General features: G+C 38.9%; 1 protein-coding gene across 1 annotated transcript in view; it reads left to right on the top strand.

Annotated features, from left to right (window-relative positions):
• The first annotated feature begins 3135 nt into the window (after window positions 1-3135).
• Window positions 3136-27794, top strand: part of LOC104122622 (SWI/SNF-related matrix-associated actin-dependent regulator of chromatin subfamily A containing DEAD/H box 1) — a 35341-nt gene continuing 10682 nt past the window's right edge. Inside the window, exons 1-10 of the mRNA XM_009634776.2 lie at window positions 3136-3320; window positions 6536-6710; window positions 8760-8823; window positions 13129-13217; window positions 15247-15336; window positions 15992-16076; window positions 17564-17955; window positions 23355-23557; window positions 25244-25334; window positions 26553-26652. Of these exons, the coding sequence (XP_009633071.2) occupies window positions 8781-8823; window positions 13129-13217; window positions 15247-15336; window positions 15992-16076; window positions 17564-17955; window positions 23355-23557; window positions 25244-25334; window positions 26553-26652 (1093 nt within the window). The 5' untranslated portion in view covers window positions 3136-3320; window positions 6536-6710; window positions 8760-8780. The remainder of the gene's footprint in view (window positions 3321-6535; window positions 6711-8759; window positions 8824-13128; window positions 13218-15246; window positions 15337-15991; window positions 16077-17563; window positions 17956-23354; window positions 23558-25243; window positions 25335-26552; window positions 26653-27794) is intronic.

Genomic DNA, 27794 nt, shown 5'->3' with positions numbered 1-27794 from the left:
TTTGTACAAAACTTGCTGTGGGATGTTTAAGGGGAGGAACCGAAGGTAGGGAAGGGGAGAGATCAGAGTGGTTTGGAGAGGAGCAAGTGTGGGGAAAGTAGAGGGATAAGGGGATAACAGGGGTTGGTTACATGCGGACAGGTCAGTGTGCTTGTCTGGCCGCGCCCTGTTTGCGATCACTGTAGTTAGTCCTGTCTTCTCGTTAAAATCCTCTTCCAGCTACCGCCCTGGGTGAGGGGAATCAGTTCTGTGTGCACGGGGGTCTAAGTGCCAGCAGCTGGAGCGAGGACCGGGGGTCCCAGGGGCCCCTGCGTCTGGGGTGCCAGCAGCTGGAGGGACCAAAGCAAGTGGAAAATGAAGTGATGGCCGGCGTGGGCCATGGGGGCCGACGTGGGCCATGGGGGCCAGCGTGCCTGTGCTGTAGCCCCAGCGGAGGGAGTGGGGGTACCAGGGGATGAGCCAGCAAGCAGGTGAGGCGGCCTGGGAAGGGACCAGAGGGTCTGAGTTGGCTATTTGTGCGTGGGACGAGGGCACCTGGTGCCAGCCAGCGGGTAGAGGGTAGGGAGATCCGTGTCGTGTGAGCCTGCGCGAGGGGCTGCGGGCCCTGGGGGCTCCTGTGCCAGCAGGTGAGGAGGCTGAGGGTCCATCCTGGGTGGACTGGGTGTCTAAGGCCAGTGACTGGAGGGTCCCCGTTTTGTGTGTGTTTGTGTGTGTTTGCTGCCAGGGTACTTTTGTCCTGATCAGCCAGGAGGGGAGCTGGAGGCGGCCATCATTTGCCTGCCCCTGGTTCTGGAGCAGAGAAGTGAGTGCGGGCTGGGTGGCAGCAGCAGCGGTAGGGGAGGTAAGAGTTGGCGGTCACCTGGGAAGCAGATTCTTCTTTGGCACCAAAGACAGGTAAACCCCTTCTTGTTAAACCTGGTCAGTAAGAAATATGGAAATGTCAGATTATAGAGGTTTTTAGATGGAAATTAAAACACAGGTTTCTTTGCTGAAACAGGATGCTGAAACAAGACAATTCTTGCTTGTTGTAACTAACTCTGACAGACTGCGATGTTCTTTTGTGAATTAAAAGCTGAGATGACGATAATAATGTGCTCTTCCTTCTCACGCCTGTTTCCAAACTGATGGACTAATGTCTGGTTAGAAGCGTGTTTCATATTTTTGATGGGATTTTTCCTATGCGTAGCTAAGGTCATCTGAAGACTTAAGGCTGCAACAGTTGCTTTTTTGAACTGTCATTGAACCCTTATTTACATTTCCTCATGGGTATTAAAGAAGTTTGAGTTACGCTCACTCCCATCCCTTTAACCAGTGTTAAACTCCATTTTCAAGTTCTTTTCTTCCTTTTTGGTAGTGTGGTATGTAACATTTGGTACCCTATTTTTTTTAGTTTATTGAGTACCTTTCCCTTTCAAAGCCAGTATCACCTGTTAGTTTCCCATGTCAGAAAATTGCTTCTGCTTTTAGGATTTGTCTTTGTTTCTATCAAATGCTGCCACAGTGAGTTGTTTTATTTTCTGCAAGATTACTTTGATATAGAAAATGCTCTCTGCAGGTGTCACGTTCTCTACTCCGTGCGTTCTTCTTCCTCTCTTCAGTATGCCTCTGGGGTCCATAATTTGTCTGGTCTTAAACAAAATTACTCGGCTTACCAACTATCCTTTTTTCCAGCACTGGCTGTAAAAATGGTGAAGTTGTAGAAAGGAATGAAATCTCGAATGCGTGGGACTGCTGCACTAGGTCAGGCTATGTACGATTCTTGGCTCATACCTTTTGCAAAACGCCTTGAGTGCTTTTCTTCAATTACTGACAGGAAATAGCACGCTTAGGAGGTGGCAATTGCATCCAAGTATGTAGTTCTGTTTAATGCAGGTTTAAAGACAGAAGAGCTAGAAGCTCCATGTTCAAGTCCACGTGTATCAACTGAAAATTGGTGGTTTTTTTTTCCTTAGGATTTTCTAAAGATGGCAGAAGAACCGTTCTAGCCTCCATAGGGAATGGATTGAACCATGTGTTTTACCTTGCCCCGGCTTATTTGGGAGCATCAGAGTTTTAGTTAGAACCACCTTGAAACACACGATATATGCAGTTAGAGAATACTGTGCTTTAGCTGCATTTGGTACTGTGATGAAAGAGCGTGACAGAGCAAAGTCTAATAAAACATAGGCTTTTTGGTTTTGTTTTACAGTGTTCTAATCCTCTCTCCACTTTAGGTTCAAGACCTATTTTGTATGTCAGGTTTTGTGTAGATTTCCCCATGTGGTCATGTTTTCCCTGTCTAGATGTGTGCATGGAGTTGGTTTCAGGTGTAGCTGACATTGGGGGAATTAGTCATGAGTTATTCATGACTAATTAGAAATTATATGAATAGCCTGGCTGCTTATGCTTTTGGTTGTCTTACAAGCATGTTCAGGACGGAAAAGTTAATACATGCTAATGCACGCATAGTGGGCCAATTTTGTAAGTGCCATTGAAGGTAGTGTATGATTTGTGAGATGTCTTCTCAGTGACATATCCTGATTATGTATCTATTCTGGATATCCTAATGCTTCCTATATAACAGGAAGAGTCCTTCCATAAGCTAAGTTTCCTTGTTAAGAATCATCTGGAGCATAATGTGGAAAAGACTGGTTAAATAGATTCTATCTCTATAGGAGTTGCAACTTACCCGTCGAGTTCCTTGGTGTAGCTTCCTAATTTTTTGCAGTATAACACTGACGTTCCCTTTCTGAGAAGCTGTCAAGACAAGCAGATCATAAATCAGCCATCAGATAGACTAGTATGTTTCTATCCGTGTCCTGATCAGCCTGGAAGTAGTGCAGAGGATTTTGCTGATTATTCATTTTTCCAAAAATGAAAATGTATTTATTAACCTAAAATACATGATCTCTTAAACTTTGTGGTATAAAAATCATTTGTTTGATGTGAGAGGGCTGAGGATCTTCTTGCCAACTAAGTTACCACTTTAAGGAATACAGCTTACAGGAGTTTTCTGTGCATAAGGATGTGATTTCTGTTTAAATGATTGCTGTGGATAAAGAAGAAATCGTAGCTATCTGATGCTCTAAGTACAGATAAATGTTCGAAGTTGTAAGTCATAAATCACTGTCTCCTATCTTTTCTCCTATTGAAATGGCTTGCACAGAGTACTCTGCCATCCCAGAAACTCCAGAAGCCAAGAGGACAAGGAAACAATCTTGCTTCAAGCATCGAAGAGGGGTACAGTTTCTAGATGTGTCTTCAGACAGCGAAGATGATGAACCAAGAAACTTCAGTGCTGCGAAAGGAAACAGGACTCCAAGGAGAGATGCGGTTGTAATGTATGCTTTAAGCCAGTTTTCTGTAATGTTTGTGCAACCTTCTAAATTGAAATGGTGAATTGAAAATCAGAGGCTGGGTTCTGGTTACTGGTTTGTGATTTACCTGCCCCTAACTAAGTTTTACTGGATTTCCAGTGAAGAAGAATCCAGCTCTTAAGCCATTTTCTCGGAGAAGACACTTATAAGGGAGGAGTTCTGTGATGTTGAATGATATGTGTGATGTTCACTATACATTTGTGAATTTGCCCCTCTGCAATCCTTTTAATGGCACTTGAAAGCTTAACCATAAAATATTTTCTTTCTTAGTTTTAAACTATGTTGGAGTTGATTTTAGCTTATTTCACTTTTTAATGAAACCATAGTGGACAGGAAAGCAAGCAGAGATTCAGTGTGTAGTGTAGGAGTTCCTGAGCTAAAATTAAGTATTAGTTGCATGATTTGTTTGCTTAGTGATCTGGAAATTTGTATTTTTGAATAAGCTGGGAGAGAAGAGAAGAACGTGCAAGAGTCACTTGCATGGGTGCTAAAAAGGCTGCCTTGAGAGTGCAGGAAAGACAAGATGTAGACAGGCATCTTTTGCAACCAGTTAGAATGGTTGAAAGAAATCTCTATTTATTACCTGCTAGTTATATGTCTGTGTGACTGAAATGTGGTAATTGTCTTTGCCCCTTGAATGTTCCTGTGCTAAGCACAACAAGATGGCTTAACCTGCTTTTTTTGGTAGTCTGGCTGAACTAATTGGCAGAAGACTTTTATGGGAATAGTGACCTTAACAGTCATAGTCTCTTGTCAGATTTTCAGTCCTTAAGCAGAGCATGGAGATACTGGAGCTTGTCAGCAGAAATGAAATTGTGCTTTCCCCCACTGCTATTGCCTGAAATTCTTGAGTTTTTTTTAATGCGTCTTCCCCAAAGTTTCAACTTAAGGCAGATATTTGGTAAGAAAAAAAAATAAATTAGTAGTTAGCAGAGGGAACTCCTGTTTCTGTCTATGGTTTCAGTTGTAGATTGTGCAAGGATAAAGAGCCGGCAAGCTGGTTGCGTGTACCAGATTGGTTTGTGTGCAGTGCTGTGTAAACATAGTTATACTGCTGCTGGGATCTACCCGATTTGGAAGCAGTACAAGTGGTTTTGTACTGTGTGGAGCCGACACTAATAAGCCATGCAGGATCCAGCTTGCAAAGCCACAGCGTGCTGTTTCTATACTGTATTGCAATTACCAGGAGTGGGAGATGGACAGCGAAGTGGCTCCTAGTGGGATTGATGAACATAAGCTACATCCTCTTGTACTCTTCATTATTCTTGTGTAGCCACTGGTCTCTTAGGCACCAGGCACCTGGACACTTGGGCACGGTGTGTTGGCTCAGGTGCTGATCGATGCATACTGAACCCACTAAGCTGTCTCACCAGTGACGTTCTGATTGAGCTAATAAATGAACTGAGAGCATAGCAGGAGTTAGCTTGGATCTGGCCAGGCTTATGAGCTCTGGCTTGTGCTGAATTTAGCCTGGCTTTGCACAGAATCAGTCAATCGAGTGTCTTTGCACTGTGCATTTTAGTGCATGTGTTACCTAGTGTTTGGGGGTTTTGTAAATTTTTTAATTCTTGCAGGGTATCCCAGCCCCCCTTGTCCTGATGAAGGGATAGAGCAGAAAGCAGAAAGTCCAGAGCAGAAAGCACATCTTTACTAAAAGGAAGTGTGCCACAAGTTTCACTACCAGAGTCACTGTCTGGACTCTGCTGGAAAAAAGCAGAACTCTAATACAAGGTTTTGTGGGTTGGAGTCATACTCATTTAGCGGTTAAACGAGCGTTTCTTCATGCTTGATAAGAATGTGATTATACGGAGAGGACAAGATTTATGATGTGTGCAACTCTGACTTTGTTGACAAACATCTAGATGTTAATCCCGGATAGGAAAGGATACGGTAATTGCAGTGTTATAATTTCCATTTGGATTGATTTTCTTTTTTAAAACGCAGTTTTACTTTTTTCCTTACTAAGGCAAAAAGATCTGAAATGTGCTAATAGAAATTTAATATGCCACTTCACTCTGACTTTTTTTTAAAGTGGATGCTGGATTCACCTTCTGAAGTTTACAATTAGATGGCTTGGTGGATTGAAGAGGAATTTGGGTTGGTTTTTGTTTTGAGGATTTTTGTGTTTTACTCTAAGTCATATCCAAAGAGTCCACATGGCTGTGTGTGCCTTTTGAACAGGATAGGGAGAAGAGGATTATTTGATGAACAATTGTCTCAAAATAGTGTCTCTTCTACGTAAGTGGCAAGTTACTAACTTTTTCGGAATCGTGTTGCCATCTGCCTGTTGCAACTGCTAAAGAAAGCTATTGTGAGGAAAAACAGGTTTATTTGCAGTCTTTTACCTATATCTGTGTGAAGAGACCTGCAGGCAAGCCTTTCTGATGGTGAGGTCCCTACAAAATAGCAAGCTCCATACAGTTCAATTAATTTTCATTCAGGAAAGGAGATTTTTATATGTCTGGAGGGCAGTAGAGTGGGAGACCTGTGCTTATGCTCAGTCTTGTCTGTGCAACTGAATATCGTGAAAAATATATAGGGATTGCTTTTCCTGCAGGTTAGCTGTAATAATTAAATCTTCCAGGAATTTAAGGACTTTTTTTCAGAAATGTTTTTCCCATGTTTAGATGTTTAAGACGGTGTGTAAAGATCTTTGACTTTTTTTTTTTTTTTTTCTCAGTGAGCTGAGAACTAGGACAGAGATGATACTGCACCTGGGAAGTTTTTACAAAGAACTTAATCCAAAGCTGTTTATCTGTTGGGCAAATAAATACTTGCAAGACTGTCTGAGACACACTTCAGATAGTTTGATGTAATTCAGGTAGCTGAAATGATGAAATATTTAAGATGGTTGCTGCTAAATTGGCAAGTAACCTTTTATAGCACAGTACAAGGGTAAGTCATGGTATTTCCCTTGTCTGTTCCTCCTTTCTTCTTTCATTTGCTAAGTTGAAATGTGTTCACTGCAAACAGAAGACTGTGTTTAATCATATATGCTTTATTTTGTCCTGAATAGAAGGTATCTCTTTGGGTACAAGTTGATTCAGCATTACTGAATGCACCTAAACACATTTTGCGTGATCCTGTTGGGTTTGGTTTATGGTAATGTTCTGGTAGGGTAAAACATTCCTAAGCAAAAATAAATTTTAATTCTTTTTCTCCTCCCCCATATATTGTAGCTCTGAACAGTCTGATGATGATGAACAGCCTGAAGATGAACTACCCCAGTTGGCGTATGTAAATGGCGGGGATCAGCTGCCCGCTGTGAAGGGTGTAGAGGAAGACATCACAGATGCAAAGCTGCAAACACTGAAGGAACTTTTGCCCCAAAGAAATGACCAAGAATTAGTACAAGTAATAATGCTCTGTTCTTTTGATTTATTTTGATGACTGTTTTGTACGCAGTATTCCTAAGCCTCTGGCTTTATTAGAGGGAACAGCCTTAATTCTTGTTAGCAAAAGGGCATATCAAAGTAATGTATTTTAGGGGAGCTATATCCATGTAATTTTTCCATATACGCATGCATACATACACAGACATTTATGTATCTGTAAAAATGAGTAAATATGCACACATGCACTTTTTATATATATATTTTAAAGTGTTTATATTAACCCTTTAGATCAACTCAGCAACAGTGAATTCCAGCGTATAGAAATTTTTTCTATTATTTCGTTCTTTTGTGATGTTTAATCTTAGTTATAGCTGTCTTGGTTGATAACCATTGATAACTGCTGTCGTTGGAGTACAGCTAAGTGATTAAATGCAGAATGAGTGAAATCATTGCCAACTTCTCCAGTAGATGAAACGTTGCACCCTTGCATTTATGAAATTTAATACTCAAAACCTTTACGACTTCTAGTGAGGCAAAAAGAGAGTAGGTTTGAACTTACTATAATTTATTCTGATTATACTGACCTGTGAACCTGAGATACTCTTGGTCATTGTCCAATGTACAGTACAAATCTACAGTAACATTATGGTAACTTATTACAATAAAATATCTTCTCTACAGTAAACTATATTTTTAGCAAGGTTACTTTTCAGCGCTGATATGTAACTAGGTTTTCACTAGCTTTAGTTCTCAAAGGTAAATGCATTTAAATTAATCTGTTAAGTTTCCTTGTTGTTGAAATGTCATTAAAGAAATACAGACATTTTACTGGTGTTCCTTGCTGGGTCTTTTTTTTTCCCAGTGGATCAAGCTTTATGTTTAGGCTTTCTACTTCAGAAAGAAAGAGAGGGTTGCAAATAGTAGTTTTGGAGTTTTTCTTCTGGACATTGTGTAATAAAATTTACATTGTAGATGTCCAGAATTTATGAAGTTTCAATTTTTGGCCGCATAGAAAGTATTTAAACCAAAGAGTGGAAACTGTTCATCGTAACTTAGAAACTAGCTAGAAATGACACGTGGTGTGTCTGGCTGCTGTTTTGTGACTTCAGTGGTGTTTTTAACTACTCAGTGGTATGTAGTGCTGATGGTATTTATTCTCAGAAGAGTGTAAGATAGTCCCTGTATCAGCAGAACTTTGTTGTACATAGAGGCCGTGCAAATTTTGTCTGCAGTTACATATACACAACATTTCTGAAGGAAGATGGAGGAATATTAGGAAAATCTATTGTTCCTTCATGAAGGATCTGGAACAGTCTGTCCTAACAAGCCCTACACAACTGATGAAGGCTATTAAGGAAAAATCATGAGCCTTTTGGAAAGGAAATATGTGTGTTTATAGCAAAATTGTAAGATGCTCTTTACCAATGTGGGCAGATAGTTGGGAATCCTGATCCAGCATAACTTCATTTTTCTGTTTTTTCGTATTTGTAACCTTTACGCCATTTGCCTCTGTTGCAGTTATCTCACTTGCAAAAAGCATTCATAAAGTCTCAACATCCAATTAATTTGTAAAAATGATTTATTTTGACATTACACATGGATGGAGAAAGAATATAGGACTGCAAGGAAGTATAAACTTTGAAGCATGTCATAAGTTTCATGCATGTACTTTCAGGAAATCGACCAATGTGACATAATGGTATACAAACATTTTATGAGTTAAGAAATTAGTTTTTTGGATCGTTTTGTGATAGTAACATTGAATAGTTTTTGGAAAAAAGCTTTTAAGTAAACCTGCATGGTATGTTTGTGAAGCAGGAAAAAATTATAATAAATGAGACTGTATTAAAAATATTTTCCAATAGGTTTTTTTAAAGTGTTTCCAAATACAGCTTATGTGATCAGTCTAGGTACTTTGGTACCTGTTAATTTTGATCTTGGATTTTATAATACATATATTTTGAGGTGTTTTTCAGTCAAGTGTTTCAATCATGCGGATCTATCATTGTCTTCCTCTGTTCAACTGGATTAAATCTCACCACTTAGCAGTTGACTTTTTTTTTTGCAGTTGATAGAATCAGCACACACAATGGATGAAGCAATAGCTGCTGAGTTGAAGTTCAATGACGAAGGTATGTTTAACAAAAAAAAATAAAAACAAACTTCAGAAGCTGTGGCTAATCCAGTGAAGTAAAATTGATTGGGAGGTATTTAAAAAGTGGTAAAGCATATGCTAAAAGTTATATTATTGTTTGTTTATTGTAGTAATACAAAACTGAAATTACAGTCTTTGCAAGGGGGAAGATGGAAAGAGGATGTGGACCAAAATCCAAAAATAGAACAAAAAAGGGGAATTTGTTCTGTGAAGCTCAGGATTGCTTTACATGTGGGTCCTTAAGTGATTTCTGTTCTTGCTGGTTCCTTCTTTGCTTGGAAGTTGAGGCAAGTAGTAATGAGCTAGCTATAGTAATTCTAAAGGTTGCAGGTGAGAAATTGGGCGATATGGAAAAAATATACTGGAATATGTAGCCAGTCATAACTAGATACTCTTTGTGCCAAAGCCCATCACAATTTTCTCTTCAGGTTGACTTCAAGACTTGTTCGTAATTCTGAATAAGAACTATTAGTCTTAAACATTAGACAAATCCCCATGGTTCTGCAGCAAAACATCCCCCAAATCACGCCTTTGAGCTCTTGGAGCTTATTTACGTTTTTTCGTTCTGTATCTGAATTTATGCAATCTCATGCTGCTATAAAAAACAAACAAACAAAACAAAACAAAAAAAACCCAAACCAAAAAACCCATTACACGATGTGGGAGTGTGTAGAAAGTAGTAATCATATAAAAGGATCATGATTCTTGGGCTTTGGGTTTGTTTCTTGACATCACCTAAGTCCAGGGTTAAATCTCATCTTAGATCTTTTTGACCGATTTAATGAAGTTGGTGGAGGAAGAGTGGAAGTTTGGTATGGATATTAATGTTATTATAAAAATCAGATCTGTTTCAGCAGTCTCCATCTGTTTGCAGTTCAGTTATCCATGGTTTTCCTGAGAGATCTTCATGGTTAGGATACAATGGAAAAAGCTATTTACGATCACTCTTGATTATTTTAGTTGTTCTAAGTGGTTCGTGTGTCTTTTCATGCAGTGTCCTATGGTTTTGAAAGCAATGTGTCTAGGAAGCTCATTTGCTGAGGGAGAACAGTTTTACTCATTTTCTAAAGTAGAAGGTGTTTTTTGCTAATTCAGTTCCCCCTTTTGTACTGACCATATTTTCATTTTATGATTTTTATATACAGCTTCAAAGATTTTTAACAATTACCACAAAGCTTTAAAACACTGGCCTAACTTTAATGAAGGGTTGCTTTTGTGTTTTGGTTGGGTTTTGTTTTATTTTTTTTCTTTTTAACCAACCAGACCAACATTTTGAGGTTATCACTGTGTGCATGATCAGATTCTATAGATGAGACTTCTTGGATGCTGGCAATAGAAAACTAACAAACACTGGCATATTTTTGAGGGACAGGCCACTTCTGAGTGCTGCCGCTCCTGGAAAATCCCTTCCTTGCAGACTGTGGTTACTTTTCAAGGGTTTTGATTAATACTAAACCAATGTAAGCTAATATATATCCTTAAACGTTGTTGCAGTTCACAGTGTTTGAACTAAACAACTTTGATTTCTGGTATGTAGGCCCTGCCTTTTGGCCATTTTTGTGTTGATGTAAGAATGCTGTTTCTCATCCTTTCAATACAAGCCCACAAAAAATCTTGGCAGCAAAATTCTCACTAATCACAGCTGTTGTATAAAATATTTAGTTAGGCGTAAGCATGCCTGAAAGTGATGCTATAAATCACCTTATTTTGGACACATTTTTTAAAAATTGAGACATTACTGAACATCTGCTTATCTATGTCAATTTATGATACTCTTGTTGTAAAGTGTTGACTGTGTGAGAGGTCAGGGACAAGATACAGTTTTTGCTAAAAAAGTGTGGCCAAGTCGTCCTCAAATTTTTCTGTCCTTTCAGAGTGACAAAAACTTGAATTCAGTAGTTGTACATAGCTAAAACAAGAAGCATTGCAGATGACTTATAGGTAGGAAGATTAGATGTGACACACTGAAAATATGTGCATGAATGAAAGGTGTGAAGTTACAGTAATACCTGCTGCTTGTGATTTGTTTCTGGTGGTGTTTTCTGTACATCTTGAAAATTATGAAGTCTGTGAGGATGCTTCTGAGCTGAAGCCTCATGTAAACCTGTCTGTTTACTGCTTTTTGAACAGGCTTGTTTTTGAACAACTGTTTCTTCTGTAAGGGCAGGGGAAGTCAGTAATAAGGTTATTTTGTAGTAGTAGCAATGAATAACAGTGAAAGTAATTACAGGTGCCTCTCTAAATTTTGAAACCCTGGAGCTGCTTTTTTCATTGCTCGTTAATCATAAAATTTATAGAGAGAACAAGGATTTCTCTGGAAGGCCTGGTGTGCCCTGCCTCCACTCCAAGGATGGTTCCTGTCTAGCAGTAATAGAGTTTTTTGATCCCTTCAGCTGTATGCTCCCCTAGCAAAGGAAGGAGTAATTAAGTGCACTTTGCAAAGTGAATGTCTTCAGAAAGTTGGGGGGAGGGGGGGAGGGAGGGGTGTCGTTTGCAGATGTGATAGGTTTCAGAAGACCACAGGTTAATTTGTAAATAATTATGTGTTGATAGGTTCCTAAGACCATAGTTATCCAGATCCTTTGCTACAGTTTAATTGCCTCTAAAATTGCTCATGATCAGGGTTTCTTCAAAGAGTATTGAGTGCTCAGCCCATGACTTCAAAGCAGGGAGGTCTTAAAAATACTCTTATATGGAGCCCATGTATTTTTTAGGTCAAAGAGGTTTGCAGGGTCACTGTTCATATTCAGAATTATCCATCCTGAATGCAGTTCTAATTGAGCTTAAGCAGCAGTAGCATGAGGCCTCCATGACTTCTGGTGCTTTACCTAACAGCAGGCTGAAAGCCCTTAGCTTTGATATCAAGACAAATGCACAATTCTCAGACTTAAGCTAGTAGCATGGCTTTCCTGGCAATATTATTTAAACAAGGTTCTTGGGCAGAAAGGTCAAGGTCTGAGTGGTGAAGGAGAGCTGCCTCCCCTCCATTGGCACATTCTCTGGTTGCTTTGCACTGTGCCTCTTGTATATATTTATATGTCTATATAGAAATACATAGACTTTGAAAAAATCTCATCAGTGTATTCTGATCCTTCATTTAAGGAAGACTTGCCGATGTTTTACTTTTCTGCCTTTGAGATTTTTATTTTTTTTTCAAATATTTGTATGTCACATCTCTGTTTCACCTCAGAATGCATAGGTCAAGTAGAAGATTTATTTGAAAATATTTCCACACAAAATGTCTTTTTGTGCAAATGTGTGGCTACCTAATTTTCTGTAAATAAAACTATTTTGACCATCAAGGCAGTTTTTTGGATTGGAAAGCAAGCATGCTTTTTGGGTGTGCATGTGCTTGTTCGCTGGTCTCCTTTGGCAGTCTGGAAGGGGAGGTTGGCCAGAGATGCTTGTATCAGACATCACAGCTCTGCAGGCAGTTTGTCTTCCAAAAAAGATTTAACCTACAGTACTATTTCAGATCATGGACTGTGAATTTGTACAATAATTTGGTCTGGTAACAGTTGCTGCTTCAAGCAAAGCTGATGTGCAGAAATAGTGGTAATGTATTCTTGCCTTCATGAGCTGTGCACAGCAGCAGTCAGAAAATGCACCTGACTGGGCAGGTCTTAATGCTAAGACGATAATCTTTTGATAGTCACCAGGGCCCAAAGATATTCAGAAAGTTCTGGCTCATATGAACTATTCGTAAGTAATACGGTTATCACGGATACTTAGTTATCACCGACTTAATATGCATAGTTTTCTTTCAGACACTTGGATTTAATGTTGAAAACTGGTGGTAGCCTCTCTGGTGTGCACCTGAGCCAGAAATCAGTCATCAGCACTTCCAATTTGGCAGTGATGTACATATTCCAACACACGGTTGGGGTTCAGCCTTGATTAAACACCAACTTTCCAAAAGTGGTCAGCTGGAATAAAAACAGACAGATGTATACCCTTATGCAACTTCTGTGTAAAACACTTGGCAATCATACAAAAAAAAAAAGCTATTTCAGTTGTTATATATGAGAGGTAATTGCTTGATTAATTGCCAGACTACTTAAAGAAAACTTACAGGTAAACAAACATGTATTTTCAAGTAGCTGCTTTGCTTGGAGTTTCAATATATCTGTGGACTATAATGGAAAACTGTTATGGGGAGTGTTAAGCATCTTGTGCAGTTAATAAGTAGCTACTATAGTGTTGGTTTGAATGATCGTACTCTTCTGGGGTGAACTTAATGAAAGTAATTAATTCTTCTTTTCTGCCTTGATTCTTTTTAAAGCTGCATCTCGTAAAAGGAAACTAAAAGGTTCTCCCACAAATTGCAAAAACAGAAACGAGCAAGTCGCAAAAAAGCCAAAAGCTAATTATGTAAGTACAGTTTTTTTCTCTCTGTTCATTGTAAAATAAGTGGAATTACCTGACTTGGTCAATGACAGTGGTGTCACGAACTGGTGTGTTTTATCAGAAAATCCAGTCAAATTAAAATCTTGCCATCTGAATGAGGTTTCCTTACTTTCTTCTCCTTGGCAATTCTGAATGGAACTGACCGCTTTGTCCTTTAGCGTTTGTGGATTTGTATCCCAGTAGCCTGTTCACTGCTTTCATGAAAGTCATTGATGGCAGGTAGCAATACGTGAGGCGCCGAGTACCATTCAGTTCTTGTGAACGTCAGTGGGAGTTACGGGCAATGGATCACCTTGCCTCATCAGGTCATTCCTTGTGTTTCCTCAAACAGATGAAGCTCAACATCTGTTGCTGCTGTTTTTTCTGTGTATAGGAGTAATGTTGTTTGCATATATATTCGAAACTATGACTTAGGGAAATCTTTAAAAGGAATGAATTGGTTATCTTTAAAGGAATTACTACTTTGACCTTTGCTAATAAATAGGAACTATGTAATGACCCAGGTGCATTCAGGTTAGTATTTGGCAGATTGTATGCTCAGTCCTACAGTGCTGTCAGGAGGCCAGCTCCCAGGCAATCTGGTAGATGACCATGGAAACCACATATGGTAGAGAAAGGGAATTCTACAGTAAATACTGGAGGCTGGATGGAGGATGGTGACCATCTTTGTGTTGAAATTTAACCAAATGTTGTCCTCAGAACAAAATGAAGAAAACAGAGTTTTGCGTGACAGCAAAAATAATATTACTTGGATATTCCCCTACTTCCTGGAGGAGAGCTGTGAATTTTGAGGCAAGATTTGCTGGGGTTTGGGTTTATTCCTCCCCACCAAACACCTGGATTAGTTTACAAAGGAGACTTTACTGAATTATTACCCAGCCAGCCTAGTAAACAGTGCTTCATGCGACCTGGTTTCATGCAGCAGTTTGATTTCTGTGCTTAACAGTTCCATTTCAGTTAAAAGGGGAACAGTTGGGAAAAGTAAAGCTGAAACATGGGGTTTTAGAATTCTTAATAGAGAATCATAGTAGGAAACTTGCAAGCTTTTTTTTTTTTTTCTTGGTCTTGCTTTTCCTCTAGTTCCTAGGCTGGTTCCTAAGTCTAGAGCATACTTTGCCAGGTATTGTATGTTCTGTAGCTGTACTTTTAATGACACCATAGGCTCACTGAGGAAAGGAACCTTGTCCTCTGTTACTTCTGGGTAATCTGGTTTGGGCTCTTTCAGCAAATAGCATCATTCAGTGAAGTAAATATTGATCAAACCTGTTGGCACCTCTGCTGTAGATAAGTAGATCTGTAACCACTTTGCATTCGAAGCTCTGTGAAGAAACTTGCGTAATTCTTTGTGATGAGTACCTTACAGAGCAGCTTGTGGCATGTAGAAGTTTTGGCACTCGTTAGTAAGAAACCTCCCTTCTTGCAGGCTGATAGTAGCTGTTAGTGAAGCTATTGTTGATGAAAACTTTTTTGCCAGCTTTTGATGTGACTCCATGGTGTTGTGACACAGTGTTATGTGGATTTTTTATCTGTAAATCTTCATATAAATACACCATTTGACATGTTTATAGACTCTGGTGGGTTAAATACTGAACTCTTGGTAATGTAACCGACTGACTGTTAACCCTGCCATCTTCTGCCTTAAGTATAATCCAGAATTACTACTAACTTTTTATTTTAAAGAAATATAAACTAGATAGTTCTAAATTATTTATATTTTGGTATGCAACTATGCACTGTGCTTATCAAGTAAAGAATGCCAGTCTTTCATGTCTGAAGAAGTTTCCTATGCTTTTGAAAGTTTTGATCATATTTTGACCATCTGCTATGTATGAGGAAACACTTCTGCAACTTGTATCTGTCATAAGTGCTTTTGTCACTTAGAGTGGCTTTTTAAGGATAGGCAGTATTGATTAGGTTTGATTGTTTTCAATTATTTTTTTCTGTGTCTTTGTAATTTACATTAGACCTAATAGACTTCTTTTTTTTAATGCAGCTGGATGAGTCAGAACCCCAAAGACAATGGGAGAGGCAAGAGATGCTTGTGAAGAAGCTGCAAAATACATTCCCTGGATTGGATAAGGAGGTGAGCTTGTGTCTCCTGACAGTTTTGACTTCTTAATAAAATTGCAGCTGTTGATAGTCCAAATGGAACAGTACTTACACCAGCAGCACTCTTGGAAAGAGCCCAGGGTAGGAAGGTCTTTGCCGTCGCTGATTTTGGAACGTAACTTGCGATGAACTGAGAGCAGTTGGATGTGATCAGGATTATATGGAATCCTATACATCTTACCTTTTTGGTCCTGTGACAAGTCTGGTGTAGTCAAATTTGATGACCTATTATAAAAATGCATGGGGAAGGTATCCCTCCCTCTCTCTCACACTCTTCTCCCCTGGACAACTAGATATATTGTGTGCTTTGTATTAGTTTAGTACCTGATGATACTCAGCAACTGGTCAAGGCATTTTAATACTGTGCTTTAAATTGTTGGAAGCAAAGCTTGTTTGTGTGTTCTTGCCCTTTTGAAAAAGTGGAGTGCAGCTCTGTCTAAACTGAACGTGTAAGAACAAACTGGAGGATTTTCTCCTTTTGATTTCCTTTATTTTGAATCATCTGATTTACAGGGGTTTTCTTTGCCTTGTGCAATTTAAGATTAAGTGTTTGTGCCTTAATGTCGTTATGCATGAAATACAGTTTTTGCTTATCTTGCCACAGTACAATATTTCTTACCTTTTACTAGGAACTGAGAGATGTACTTCAGGAACATAACTGGGTGTTTCATGAAGCTCTGGAGGCCCTGCGAGTATTTGCAGAAGATGATGAGGGTAAAGACAGATTTATAATCCATTTTAGCCCGAGTTAAGACAGACAGACTGACTTGTGATACAAATCTTTTCTAATGTCCAGCAATGACAGTCCTGACAGCACTATGCCTAGAAACTTGCACTGATATTTGAAATTAGTATTATGGGGAGGATAAAAGAAGGAAACTGATTTTTTTTCTGTATTTTTAAGTTTCATGATTATTTTATATTTTGCTCTGTAAGTAGAGATAAATGTCTTTGCCTTGCTAATACAGATTTACATAAGAAGTTGTAATTACCTATAGGTATATCATAAAATATATTTTGAAATGTGTCAAAGCTGACACCTGCTCCCCTCCTGCTTGTTTAAAAATAAGCTTTGGGTTTTAACTGGAGTAATTTGTAAATCAGTAATTGCAAGTAACTGCACAGGTGACAAGTGACACGTGCTATTTTATCCTTTTCAAATGTATCCTAGGAGAGAAAAATACTAGAAATAGGCCTCAAATTATGCAACCAATTTATAAATACCAGTGCATTAAGTGTGATAGAGAGCAAGAAACATGATTCCAGGTAAATCTGCGAGTTATAACTGAAATGCTATTTAATGAGTTGATTACTTTTCAGTTTTACACAGCTGTCAGATATGTACGTTTTGCTGTATCAGCTATTTAAGTATTCTTGGGATAGGATAGTATTCTTAATTGGATTCTTTACAAGTGGAGAGAGCTATCAGTATGCATGAGGTTGGGTCCTTGCTACTGCTTCTGAGAAGGTAGACGTTGGGGTTGGAGTCAATCAGCAACAAGCTGTGATGGGGCAGAAGACAAAGCATTGCAAGTGCTTTCTTCCAAAGAAGGAAGAAAAACCCATACAAGTCACTTCTGAAAATTACTTGCTCCCATTCTGTTAAATAACCTCTATCTTACTTGAAGACAGTAGTGTTATTTTGGTTGGAAATTCCTTATTCTTCCAGTTTCTTTAACAAGTGCATCTTTTTGTTGTCCTGCCTCTAATCCTGTACTGAGGTGCAGTAAAATGGAAAAAATATATAATTTTCATGGTGACAGTAGGCTTGTTTTCTGAAATCAGCAGAATTAATATCTCTGCAATCAGGTGGAGTGGGGCCAGTATATCATCCCAGTGATACATCAGAGTTCTTAACTATCTGCTTTTACCTCGGAGCTTCTGCAGCTCACACATATTACATAGCATTGATAATCTGTATTTTAAGTTAGTTACTTAAAACCTGCTGCTATTTGAGCAGTATACAAATTAGCATTGCTCATCTTACACTCACAGTTGGTACTGTTTACATGTTTTGAACAGACTTGCATGGTGTTTGCTTTGCTTTTCTTTTCTCTTAGTAACACCTGCTGTTGACTTGTGTATTAAATACTAGAACTGTGTTTTATATCTATATAGGTTTTATTTTGGAAGAATGGTGGGTTTCAATTCACCCTTAACCAGTATGCTTTGACCTGTTGCCTTCTATATTGCATGCATAGACATGGAATTTCCTCCCAAAAGTGAAGCTTCTGACTGGACTGAAGCCTCCGTCAAGAGCAGAAGTGACGAGAGTAAAGAGAAGCTGAAGCAGAAACCTTCTGGGAAAGAGCAGAACGGCTTTCGGAAAAAGGACAAAGGCAAAAGGAGTGTTTGGAGTACTAAAAGAGAAACAGAAGACTCGGAGGATGAGTCAGCTTCTGAAGACGGTGGTAGCTCCCTTGACGAGGACTACAGCAGCAGCGACGAAGTGATGGAGGATGGCTACAAAGCAAAAATCCTCAGCTTCCTGCAGGATGCTTCCCCGAGTGAACTGATGTTGATTCCCCAGTGTTCCCAGAAAAAGGCTCAGAAGATAATAGCGCTCCGGCCCTTTAACAGCTGGGAGGCTCTGGTAGGTCTGCATTCTTCTTTTCCTATCCCCAGCCTGCCTAGAGTCAAGGTGGCTTCAGCTGAAGGGAGGCTTAGATGGGTGGCCTTATCCTGATTAGGCTAAAATGCTATGTTCCTCCTAAGCCAATAGCATTTCAAATAGTGTCATATGACCTTATTTTGAATGAATTAAGGGGTGATTTTCCTGGAAAACTCAAGCTGATTGGCTGACATTACTGTCACTCACTCTGTAGCATAGAAAGTTGGTTGATTTCACTGCAGAAGAAGAAATTAGAGCTTTCACTTGGGAAGGAGGTGTTTGCTAGCCTGTTCTGAGCTCTTGTAGCTGAAAACCCATGCAGGAGGCAAGAACGTGGCAGGACCTTTACTACAGACTCTTGAATAGCAGCAGCAGCTTCCAGGGTAGCTCTATGATTGAAGGTGCCAGCATGGATATTTTCAGTTTCATACAAGAAACAGTTGTGGGTTTTTTTGGTTTCTTTTTTTTTTTTCTTTAATCTACTGCAGCTTAGTCTCTAGCATGGTTTTGCTAGCTGAGCAATGCGGCCATTTTTTAGTGGAGTGAGCTGCTGTGTTTTTATTAATAAAAGGTAAAGCATCAGAAGGCTAAACCACAGTCCACAACAGAAGGGAAAACGGTATCTCTTGGTAAGTAGATTATCTACTGTCACTGGGATGTTACTTTCAAATGTTTCCCATGGTTTGTTTGTTTGCCTTGGTGTTTCATGCAGTTTTGGTTAACAGCAAGACATCAGACCTGATAAAGAGCAGTGTCCTGGTAAGAAATTCAAAGGGCATTACAGCAGGTTTGCTTGGTTTAATTTATTAGTGCTTTGGATTTTAAAGCAGTAACTGTGTGTAGGCCCTCTTACAAAGTACTTGGTATGTTTTTTCACCAGTGTGTGTTCTGAAACCTCCCCCACTGATGTATGCAAGATCCACTTGTCTTTTTTTCAGAACAGACTAGAGCTTCTTCAATATGTGTAAAACAATAACACTTATTATTTGGTGTGTGAAATATTTTACTGAAAAACAGTATGAGATACTAACCAGATTTTTAAGGAAAACAAAATGATCTTTGTATGTTGTGTTGCAAGGCGGGGGGGAGACAAGAGAAGGATACTTGAAAAAAAATACAAGGTGCAGGTATGCTGCAAAAGAAATCCGTTTTGCCCCAAGCCTTTGGCTTCTCGCAGAACATCTGCCACACTGCTCTTCCTTTCTAAACTTGTTGGATTTTGCCTGAGCTTAATTCTTCGCAGAAATATTTGCTACAGGGCTGTTCTCCTTTTCTCTGTGTAACATATTTAACACGAAAAAAAGCTGCATGGACCTGTTTGCGTTCAAAATTTGTCTTTCAGAAAGATTGCTGCTGTCAGCAACCCACATGTTTATGTAGTATTGTGAATACTTGCCCAGAATAGAAGCAGTTTGCAGCAGATTTTAGCAGATGTTTCATGTTGGTGTGGATTTAATTATTTATAAAGATCCAGTAGCTCAGTGACCCAACATTTCTCCTACTAATTAATGAGTAGTAGAATAATGGAGAGAGCTGATTCGGTTTCATCATTAAAGAAACTGGCTTGGTTTAAAGGTCTCTCTGTACTGTAATCTATTGTAACACAATGTAAAGCACTTAGAAGTTGTTACCACTTGTTCGTCATTAGAATTGAGGTAGAACTTAAGACTCTCGGCATGAGATTGAGACTAAAGCCAACTTATTTTGAAATTGAATGTCTTATTCCAGGAAAATGTAAATTAAAATGGCTTTTTTGTTCTAGACAAGCTTTTTAATTTGGACTAGGATTTTTTTCAGATGGATTTAAACAAATTTCAAGTTTGTGAAGTTATTAAGAATGCTTGAAAATACATACTCTTTGGAGCAGAGATTTAAGACAGATGCTTTGACACTTGACCTAGTAACACTTAAAATACACAGGAAAAAAGTTTAACTAACACTGTTCTCAAAAAAAAAAAAAAAAGAGAGCGCTGAGAACATCCTTGCTCACAAGGATTAATTCTTTTGGCAATTTAGAAATGCCCGTATTCCAGCCTTCAGTGCTTACATGTGAGTTAAATGGACCCAGAATATTACACAGAAATTCTGACATGTATTTAGCTTATCACTTTTAGGGGAATGGGAGAACGGAGCAGTCAAAGATGGGCTTACTTGTCCACCACATTTTGTATACTGCAATAGTATATGAGCTAGGAGATATAAACTCAAGGGAGGGTAGCTTTGGTTTTTTTATCATCTGCCATTTTGTTTGGCTGCACATGTACAAACAGCTGAGAAAACCAAACTGGCAGGAAATCCAGAAGCACCTTGCACCAAAGCAAACTGAAGGGAAACAGCAAATGCATTAATTTAGAAATGGGAGCTGCTTAAAGTGGAGCTGCGGTTTGTTGATTGAGATTGAGGCTGACTTTCACCCTGAAGCAGTAAAGTGAAATCCTAAATCACCTTCAAGTGGTGTAAGGTAAGCCCAGGTGGAGCGTGCCAGCGTGGCCGTTATGCACCATGAGGCGCTGCTGCAGCCTGGGGCTCCAGTGGACCTTTCTTCAGAGTGTGCTGTGGAAGCTCGTGGGTTCTCCTATCTGTGGTAGTCTCACATTTTTGGGTGTCATTTGAAAAAAATGAACCTGGGAGGATGTCAGAACCTCTAGTAAACCAAAGGCCACCCGAGGATCTGCTTTGTGTTCTGCATGACAGGGTAACATCGGGTGCTTCACATGTAAACCAGTGGTTAAAGGTTTTCTTGTTGTAACTTGGAGATGAATGTTAACGTGCTGACATGAAACAATACAACTTCTGTTAAATAACAGATGGCTTCATTCTCCACGCCTTTATTTATAGATTACAGGATTTATATTTGTGCCAACCAAAGCTTTAGGCATCAAAACAAATGTTGAAATTTTTTAATTGCCTATTAAAAATCATGTTCTTTATGTCTCTCTTTATTCTAAATAGAGGTATCTATTTAGAGAACTTCTTTGCAAGCATTGACACATGTGCCTTAGCCTGGTTTAACCTATGAGTGTTGGTAAACTTTCTAGGTTTTGTTTAAAATGGAACAAAACCACAAACCAAAACCCCCCAAAACTGTAACAGCAGGCTGTCAGTAGGTGGCATTGCTGCTTTTTTGGTTTTTTTGGAGTCAAAGCATAGCCTACTTGTACACTGCAACTGAGTAAAGCTTGCTTTTACTGTACAGTATGGCAGTATTGATCATTTACTTAACATGTAACAGGTGGATCATATGACGACTCCTTTTTTAAGATAGCAATTCTAGGAGGATATATACCAGTGAATTCTTGTCCTAAATTTTAACAGATCCCTGATTTTTAACATTCAGAAAAATCTGTGTGGAAATTACTGTTGTTTTAACAAAAGAATGACAAATCCAAAGGATCTTGTGCTCTTCAATTCTTTAAATCCATTAATAAAAAAAGAAGATATCTGTTCTTTACAGTGAAATAACTTTATGCATAAATACGTGTGAAAATAATTACAAATACTAGCCCAGTTACTGCAGAAATAAATTTATTAGAAGGTGTTACACTTTCTGCAGATGGCCTTTTATAGAATCCAGGAGAAGCTGATGGGTCTGAAGGCCTGTTTTGACACAGCTTCAGGCTTCTTGGCTCTAAAACAAAGAATATTCATATTGTAGTAAAGATAGGAAGTTTAGAGGGAGGAAATATAAAGTAACTAGTGTGGACTTGAGGAAGCAAGTGGTGGTAGTAAGGCTTTGTGTCAAAAATAATAATGCTTTATAGTTTGAAAGGAAAAACAAATTAGCAAAATTTAAGTTTTAGTTAAAGACACCTGGTAGGCCTGTGGCTGGCACAAGGTTGTGAGAATGAGACTTGTGAGTAGCAATTCTCACAACAAATCATCAAGAGCTCTTGGAGAAAGCATGTGTTTGTGATGGGTGTGGGAAGGATTGTGACATGGAACCATTATTTAAAAAAAAATAATTATGCTAGATTAGATACATCTTCTAGCAAGCATGAATGAAGCAGCCTCTGCTCTTAGTAATAGATTCAGTGTACGAAGCAGCCGAGGAAGTTAGCCTTGGTCAAGGTGGCAACACATATGTTTTGTGAAGATGAGGACATGGTGGCATAACAGTTACAGCACTTAAAGATCTCTTCTCAGCCAAGGTAGGAGGGAACACCCTATGGCAGGATAGGGAGCCACAGTAATACTGAATGTGGGCTGTCCACACAGCTCGGCTGCAAGCTTTTGATTCAAAGACTGGTGTGCTTCATCTTCGTAAACTGGGCCACTCAGGAGCAGCAGAGTGTGTTAGTTTGTGCTTACATTGAGATTCTGGTATCTTGACTTGTCCTCTGCTACCTTGTTTGCTATGACATTTAGAAAATGTATTTGTGTGTTTTATCTCTTTTGTCCCTCTGTAAAATGAGGATAATACCAACTTGAAACATGCATGCACAAAAAAAATTGAGCAGCTGAGTGATGCTGAAACCTTGTTAGGATGATAGTACTGCCCATGAAAATGTATCAGCAAGTGCTAATGACCCGGTATATTTGTGTAAGTTTGTGTTCCACAGATTTCATAAAAGATTGGGTTCACTGCAAGAAAAAAAGAGTTTAGGTGAATCTTATCTTGGTGAAGAAATTCTCCTCCAACATTGAAATGTGAAGAACTGAAAAGATTGAACCAATTCTTGCTGATCTTTTGAGCCTGTCAGTACTTGGCGACCACAAAAATCCTAATGTAGATTTGGGAGACTTCTTACCCCTTAAATTTTTTTTATTTTTTTTTTCCCCCCCCACTCTCCCAAAGTCCGGTTTGAATGTGCCATTTGTGATAATGGTTAGAACCAGGACCAAGTAAAGCTGAGTTCCAGACATATTCATAACAAAATCTTCTTAATAGCCTTCTTCATAGGTTGGTTTGCCTTGATGCCTACATTATGCTACATCTTGTGCCTTTAATATCTAATAGGGGTTGCTTAAAAGGAGATCTAATGATAATCAGTACATGTTTTTCCTTCCTTTTGTGGTTTAGTTCTGTTAGTGGGCCTGGCCTTCAAAGCTTGCTTTGTGCTGTACGTTGCCTCCCCTTGAGGATTTTAAGAGTTTTAGGCTCCAATATTTTACATTAGAAACTCTTCAGAGAAATTTTCTCTTTTATTTTAAGGTATGTTTTACAGTGTGAGGGGCTGTAAAGATGACCTTCGGTGCGGATTCAGGCAGGTTTTGCAGTGGGCAAAGTGTGTAAGGAATTTTTGTTTTATTTTGTGAGAGGAGATGCTGTTGCTCTCCGCTACTTGAATTACTTGCTGCCTGTGGCAGCTGTGGAGTTTCACCATAGCACCTTTGCTGCTATTACCAGTGCTCATAATTTTTTTTTTTTTTTTTTTTTCCAGTTTACAAAAATGACTAAGACTACTGGTTTGTCAGAAGACATAGTGTGGAACTGCAAGATACTGCTGAAGGAGAGGGACGTGGTTCTAAAGCTCATGAATAAATGTGAAGACATTTCAAATAAACTGACAAAGCAAGTAACCAGGATTACTGAAGATGGAGGATGTGGATGGAACATTGAGCAACCCTCCATTCTGAATCAGAGGTATCTTTCCCTCTTTTATACTTACAAGGGTGTCAGATAATAAGGTATACTTGAAGGCTGGGATTTCCAAAACCATAGTCTCTGAAGGTAGCGTTGCAAATGTTTGACACTTGGCAGCTCTCTGTGAGCCAGATAGTGATGTGCAACACTTGAGGGAATCCAACAAATGTTTTTAAGTTGTTGTGGTTTAACCTGGCAGGCAGCTGAACACCACCCAGCTGCTCGCTCGCTCTCCCTCAGTGACATGGGGAGAGAATTGGAAAAAAAGTAAAACCCACGGGTTGAGATAAAGACAGTTTAGTAAAACAGCAGAGGAAAAGAATAACAATAATAATGGTAAGAGAAGATACAGAATATACAAAACAAGTGATACACAATGCAGTTGCTCATCCCCTGCCGACTGATGCCCAGCCGGTCCCGGGCATTTTTTCGCTCTGCCCCCGGCCAACTGCCCCTGAGCATGATGTCATATGGTATGGAATACCCCTTTGGCCAGTTGGGGCCAGCTGTCCTGGCTGTGCCCCCTCCCAGCTTCTTGTGCGCCTGGCAGAGCAGGGGAAGCTGAAAAAGTCCTTGACTGGTGTAAGCACTGCTTAGCAGCAACTAAAACATCAGAGTGTGCTCAACATTCTTCTCATACTAAATCCAAACCACAGCTCTATGACAGCTACTACGTAGAAAATTAACTCTATCCCAGCCAAAACCAGGACATAAGTGTATCAGGAAGGCTAGTGAGGAGAAGAACATAAAACCAAAAAGATACAACAGTGCTCGATAACTTGTTTTACTTGCTCCAGTTTTTGATGAATGTAGAAGAGGCAGCCTTGAGCGATGGGATCATGAGTTGTCAATTTATTTCAAACAAAAGGCCAAACAAAATGGCTTCTGTAATGGGGGACCTTACGTTTCAAAGATGCCAAATTGAAATGCGTCTGAGCAAACTTGTCAAGTTTATCAGCTGGACTGAAGACCTTGGTCAGGAAGTTCAGATGTACAAAATGATCTGGAACTCCGTATCCAGTGGGAGGGGCACCAGGGATGTGTTGGGAGGAAAGATTTATTTCAAGGTGGTGAATTGGTAAGGATCTTCAAATGGATATTGGGAATAAAGAGAGAGGTTGTTAGTGGTAAATAGTAAATAGTAAAAGGATTTTCAGCTGTGTCAGAATAAAACCTGAGAGGAAGAAGGAACTATTCAGAGGGAACTTATCCATGATGTTTCTTCTTTGGCAAAAAATGTTGAACTTGCTGACTTGCTGTTGAGCGTGTTTTGTGGGTTGTGTTTGTTTGGTGCTGACTCCGCCAGCAGTTGTACAATAGAGCAAATTTAGTGATGTAGCTGCTAAATGCTACTTGACTTTCTGTGTGTTTTAAAAATTAGCAGTTTTATAACTGCTTTTAACTGTTTGTGGATCACTAATTTTAGAAGAAAGGTATTTATTGTAACGTTCATTTTGATCATCATGTATGAAAACTCGGATAAATTACTTTGTTCAGAAGTGCTCTTTGGTGTTCAGGGGACTGAATAAATAAAGCTTGTGGTTTTCACTACACAAGGCAATCTGGAGTGCGTTAAAATATAGGCAATGTTAAACTTACCATTCTGTGATTAACATAAGTGTAAAGTTGTGTTCCATGGAGAAACAAATAAAAGATGGTAACATGTTAAGCTTGATTTCTTAACAGTTTGGAACTCAAGCCATATCAGAAGATTGGTTTGAACTGGTTAGCACTGCTGCATAAACATGGATTGAATGGCATATTGGCTGATGAAATGGTAAGTGTGAAACTGACTATTTAAGAATCGTTAAAAGTTTTGCAAAAATGACTTTGTGAAATTGTTTAATTTCCTAGAAATCCCAAGAAGATTATAAGTAATTTGTTTTAGCTAATATAACTTAAATTGCAAACAGTTTTGCCAAATTTTTAGAAGCTGCTGAGCTTTACTTTTAAATTGAAAGTCAAAGGTAGCCTAAGATTCATGGACACTGATAATTACGAGTCACGTGGTGTCTTCTGATGCAATGAAAGCAGTTTCTGCCACAACAGATTATCCTCAAACCATTCATTTTTAATAGCTACTTGCCCAGAAATGTAATTCATTCTACTTGTCTGGCATTTAGTTGTAGTGAGCCTCCATCTTCTACGTTTCTCCATCAGTTTCAAAACAGGTAGTTAACAATACAGAAAAAACTAAGTGACTAGAAACCTTTTCTGCTTCGTTACACTCCCACTAAGTCTTTTAAATAAGAGACAAAAGCTTGTGGCTTTGAGGTTTTGTTTGGTGCCAACACCACCAGTAACTGTACAACAGAACAAACTTAGCGATGCAGCAGCTTAATGCTGAATGTGTTGCCACACATGTTAATCCTGGCTACTGTTCATCTTATGATGAACCATGAGTGAATGGATGGGTTTACTTCACTAAGGCTTAGGCAGTGTTTCTCAACTTCTGTATCTTTTGTATTTGTAAGAACTACCTTGTATGAATATTTTGCAGTAGATAATTTTTTAAATCCACGATACAGAAGGCAGGAAAGTGAGTATTGGCAGAAACATAGGGTTATCTTAAAGAAATCTGATTTTCGTATTAAATTCCACTTCAGAAATAGCTGGAATATCCTTTGTACAACTGGCTCAAATGGAAAGAAACAATTCATTTCTAAGTAATCATTTGTCTGCAGCACTGTTTCAGGAAGGTAAATTTTTGAAGATTTGAGGGATGAACTTGAACTAAAATGAAAAACTTCATAAATGGAAAAGATGAATCCCTGATGCTCAAATGTTGAGCTGAAAAGATAATTGAGTTTCACTGCAATTGTACTTAAGAAGGAATTGTCTTCTGCAAAACAATGCAGTTAAACAGAACAATTTTTCTATGCAGATTTGTAATCTTTAGTTAACATTGACTACACTGTAATTCTCTTAGGAGTACAAAACACTATTATGTTCAACAGATTGTAAATTTTGTTTAAATGGATTTGTTTTCTCTTAGGGCTTAGGAAAAACAATTCAAGCTATTGCATTTCTAGCTTATCTCTACCAAGAGGGCAATATGGGTCCCCATTTGATAGTTGTGCCAGCTTCAACATTGGGTAAGTTACAAGCTTCAAAATTATTTGTTTGTTTAAAAATAAAAAAAAAATCATGGACAGACTGTGAAACAAAGATAATTTTGTGAAAGGAAACTTAATTTTCTTATGGTGATATTCAACTCCTTACGTAATTTGAATTGGAATGCCAGCCATACTGAAGGCATGTTGGTTCTGAATTAATTAGACCTAACATGGATTTTTTTTTTTTAATATGCTCTGTATGCTTCACAAAAAATAAAGCTGCTTGTTACAATTTAAGCTTGTTTAGCAAAGTAGTCTTTTTTACTTACTGAATATTGGCTGAAATTCCTATTCTTCAGGCAGTGTTTAGGATTAGGTTTCATGGCATTTGAGACATTCAGTGTCTCTTTTTCCTCTTTGCTGCACAGAAAATCCTAAAGCAATGAGGCTGACTGTCTTTTATTTGTATGTTTTGATTATTTAATGACCTCCATTTGAAAGTAGGAAGAATATGGTGGAATAAAATATGTCAGCAAAGCTGATGAGCTTGAGCAGAAACTAGCTCTCTGTGGAGTTAAATTTGGTTTTGTTGAACGATTATGGAAAGGAGAAAGTAGCAAGTTTAATTTAGAAAGAAAATGCTGCTTTTAATATAAAATACTTATTTGGGCTTCAAAAATTTCTCAGTGCACCGGAAGAATTTCCAGTTGTTTAACATCAGTTTGAAATTGCCATTTCCAGTGTGCTTTTAAAATCCACTAGAACATTTTTTTTTTTTTCTTAAAAAATAAGTCTTAAGAATGCCTGTTACTTAAAACATGAGGCGTACATAAAGGTGTAAATGAAGGTGCTTTTGTGAAGTGAATCGTAGAGGCTCATGAATGGTAGTGGCGGGTTGGCCCAAGCCATCCAGCACGGGGATGCCTGGGAAGTCTGGTCTACCTACAGCATTCTTGATGCTTCTCTGGAGGCATCTCCTCAGCCCTGGTCTGGGTCTGGCCCGGGTCAAGAGGTATTTACCAGAGACACCTTTCTGCTGCTGTTTGGGGTCAGCATTCATGTTGGCTGTCAAGGAGCTTGCCCGGGCACGGTACCGTCGTGGGCGGTGGCTCTGCTGGCTGCTGCACAGCCGGAGCTGGGTCGAGTCGTCAGGCTTCCTGGCCTGCTCCCACAGGCACTGT

The sequence above is a fragment of the Egretta garzetta genome, unplaced genomic scaffold, assembly GCF_000687185.1.
Source record: "Egretta garzetta isolate BGI_Z169 unplaced genomic scaffold, ASM68718v1 scaffold72, whole genome shotgun sequence".
Classification (NCBI taxonomy): domain Eukaryota; kingdom Metazoa; phylum Chordata; class Aves; order Pelecaniformes; family Ardeidae; genus Egretta; species Egretta garzetta.
The sequence above is the reverse complement of the archived record's forward strand: the minus strand, read 5'-3'. Positions and strand labels throughout refer to the sequence as shown.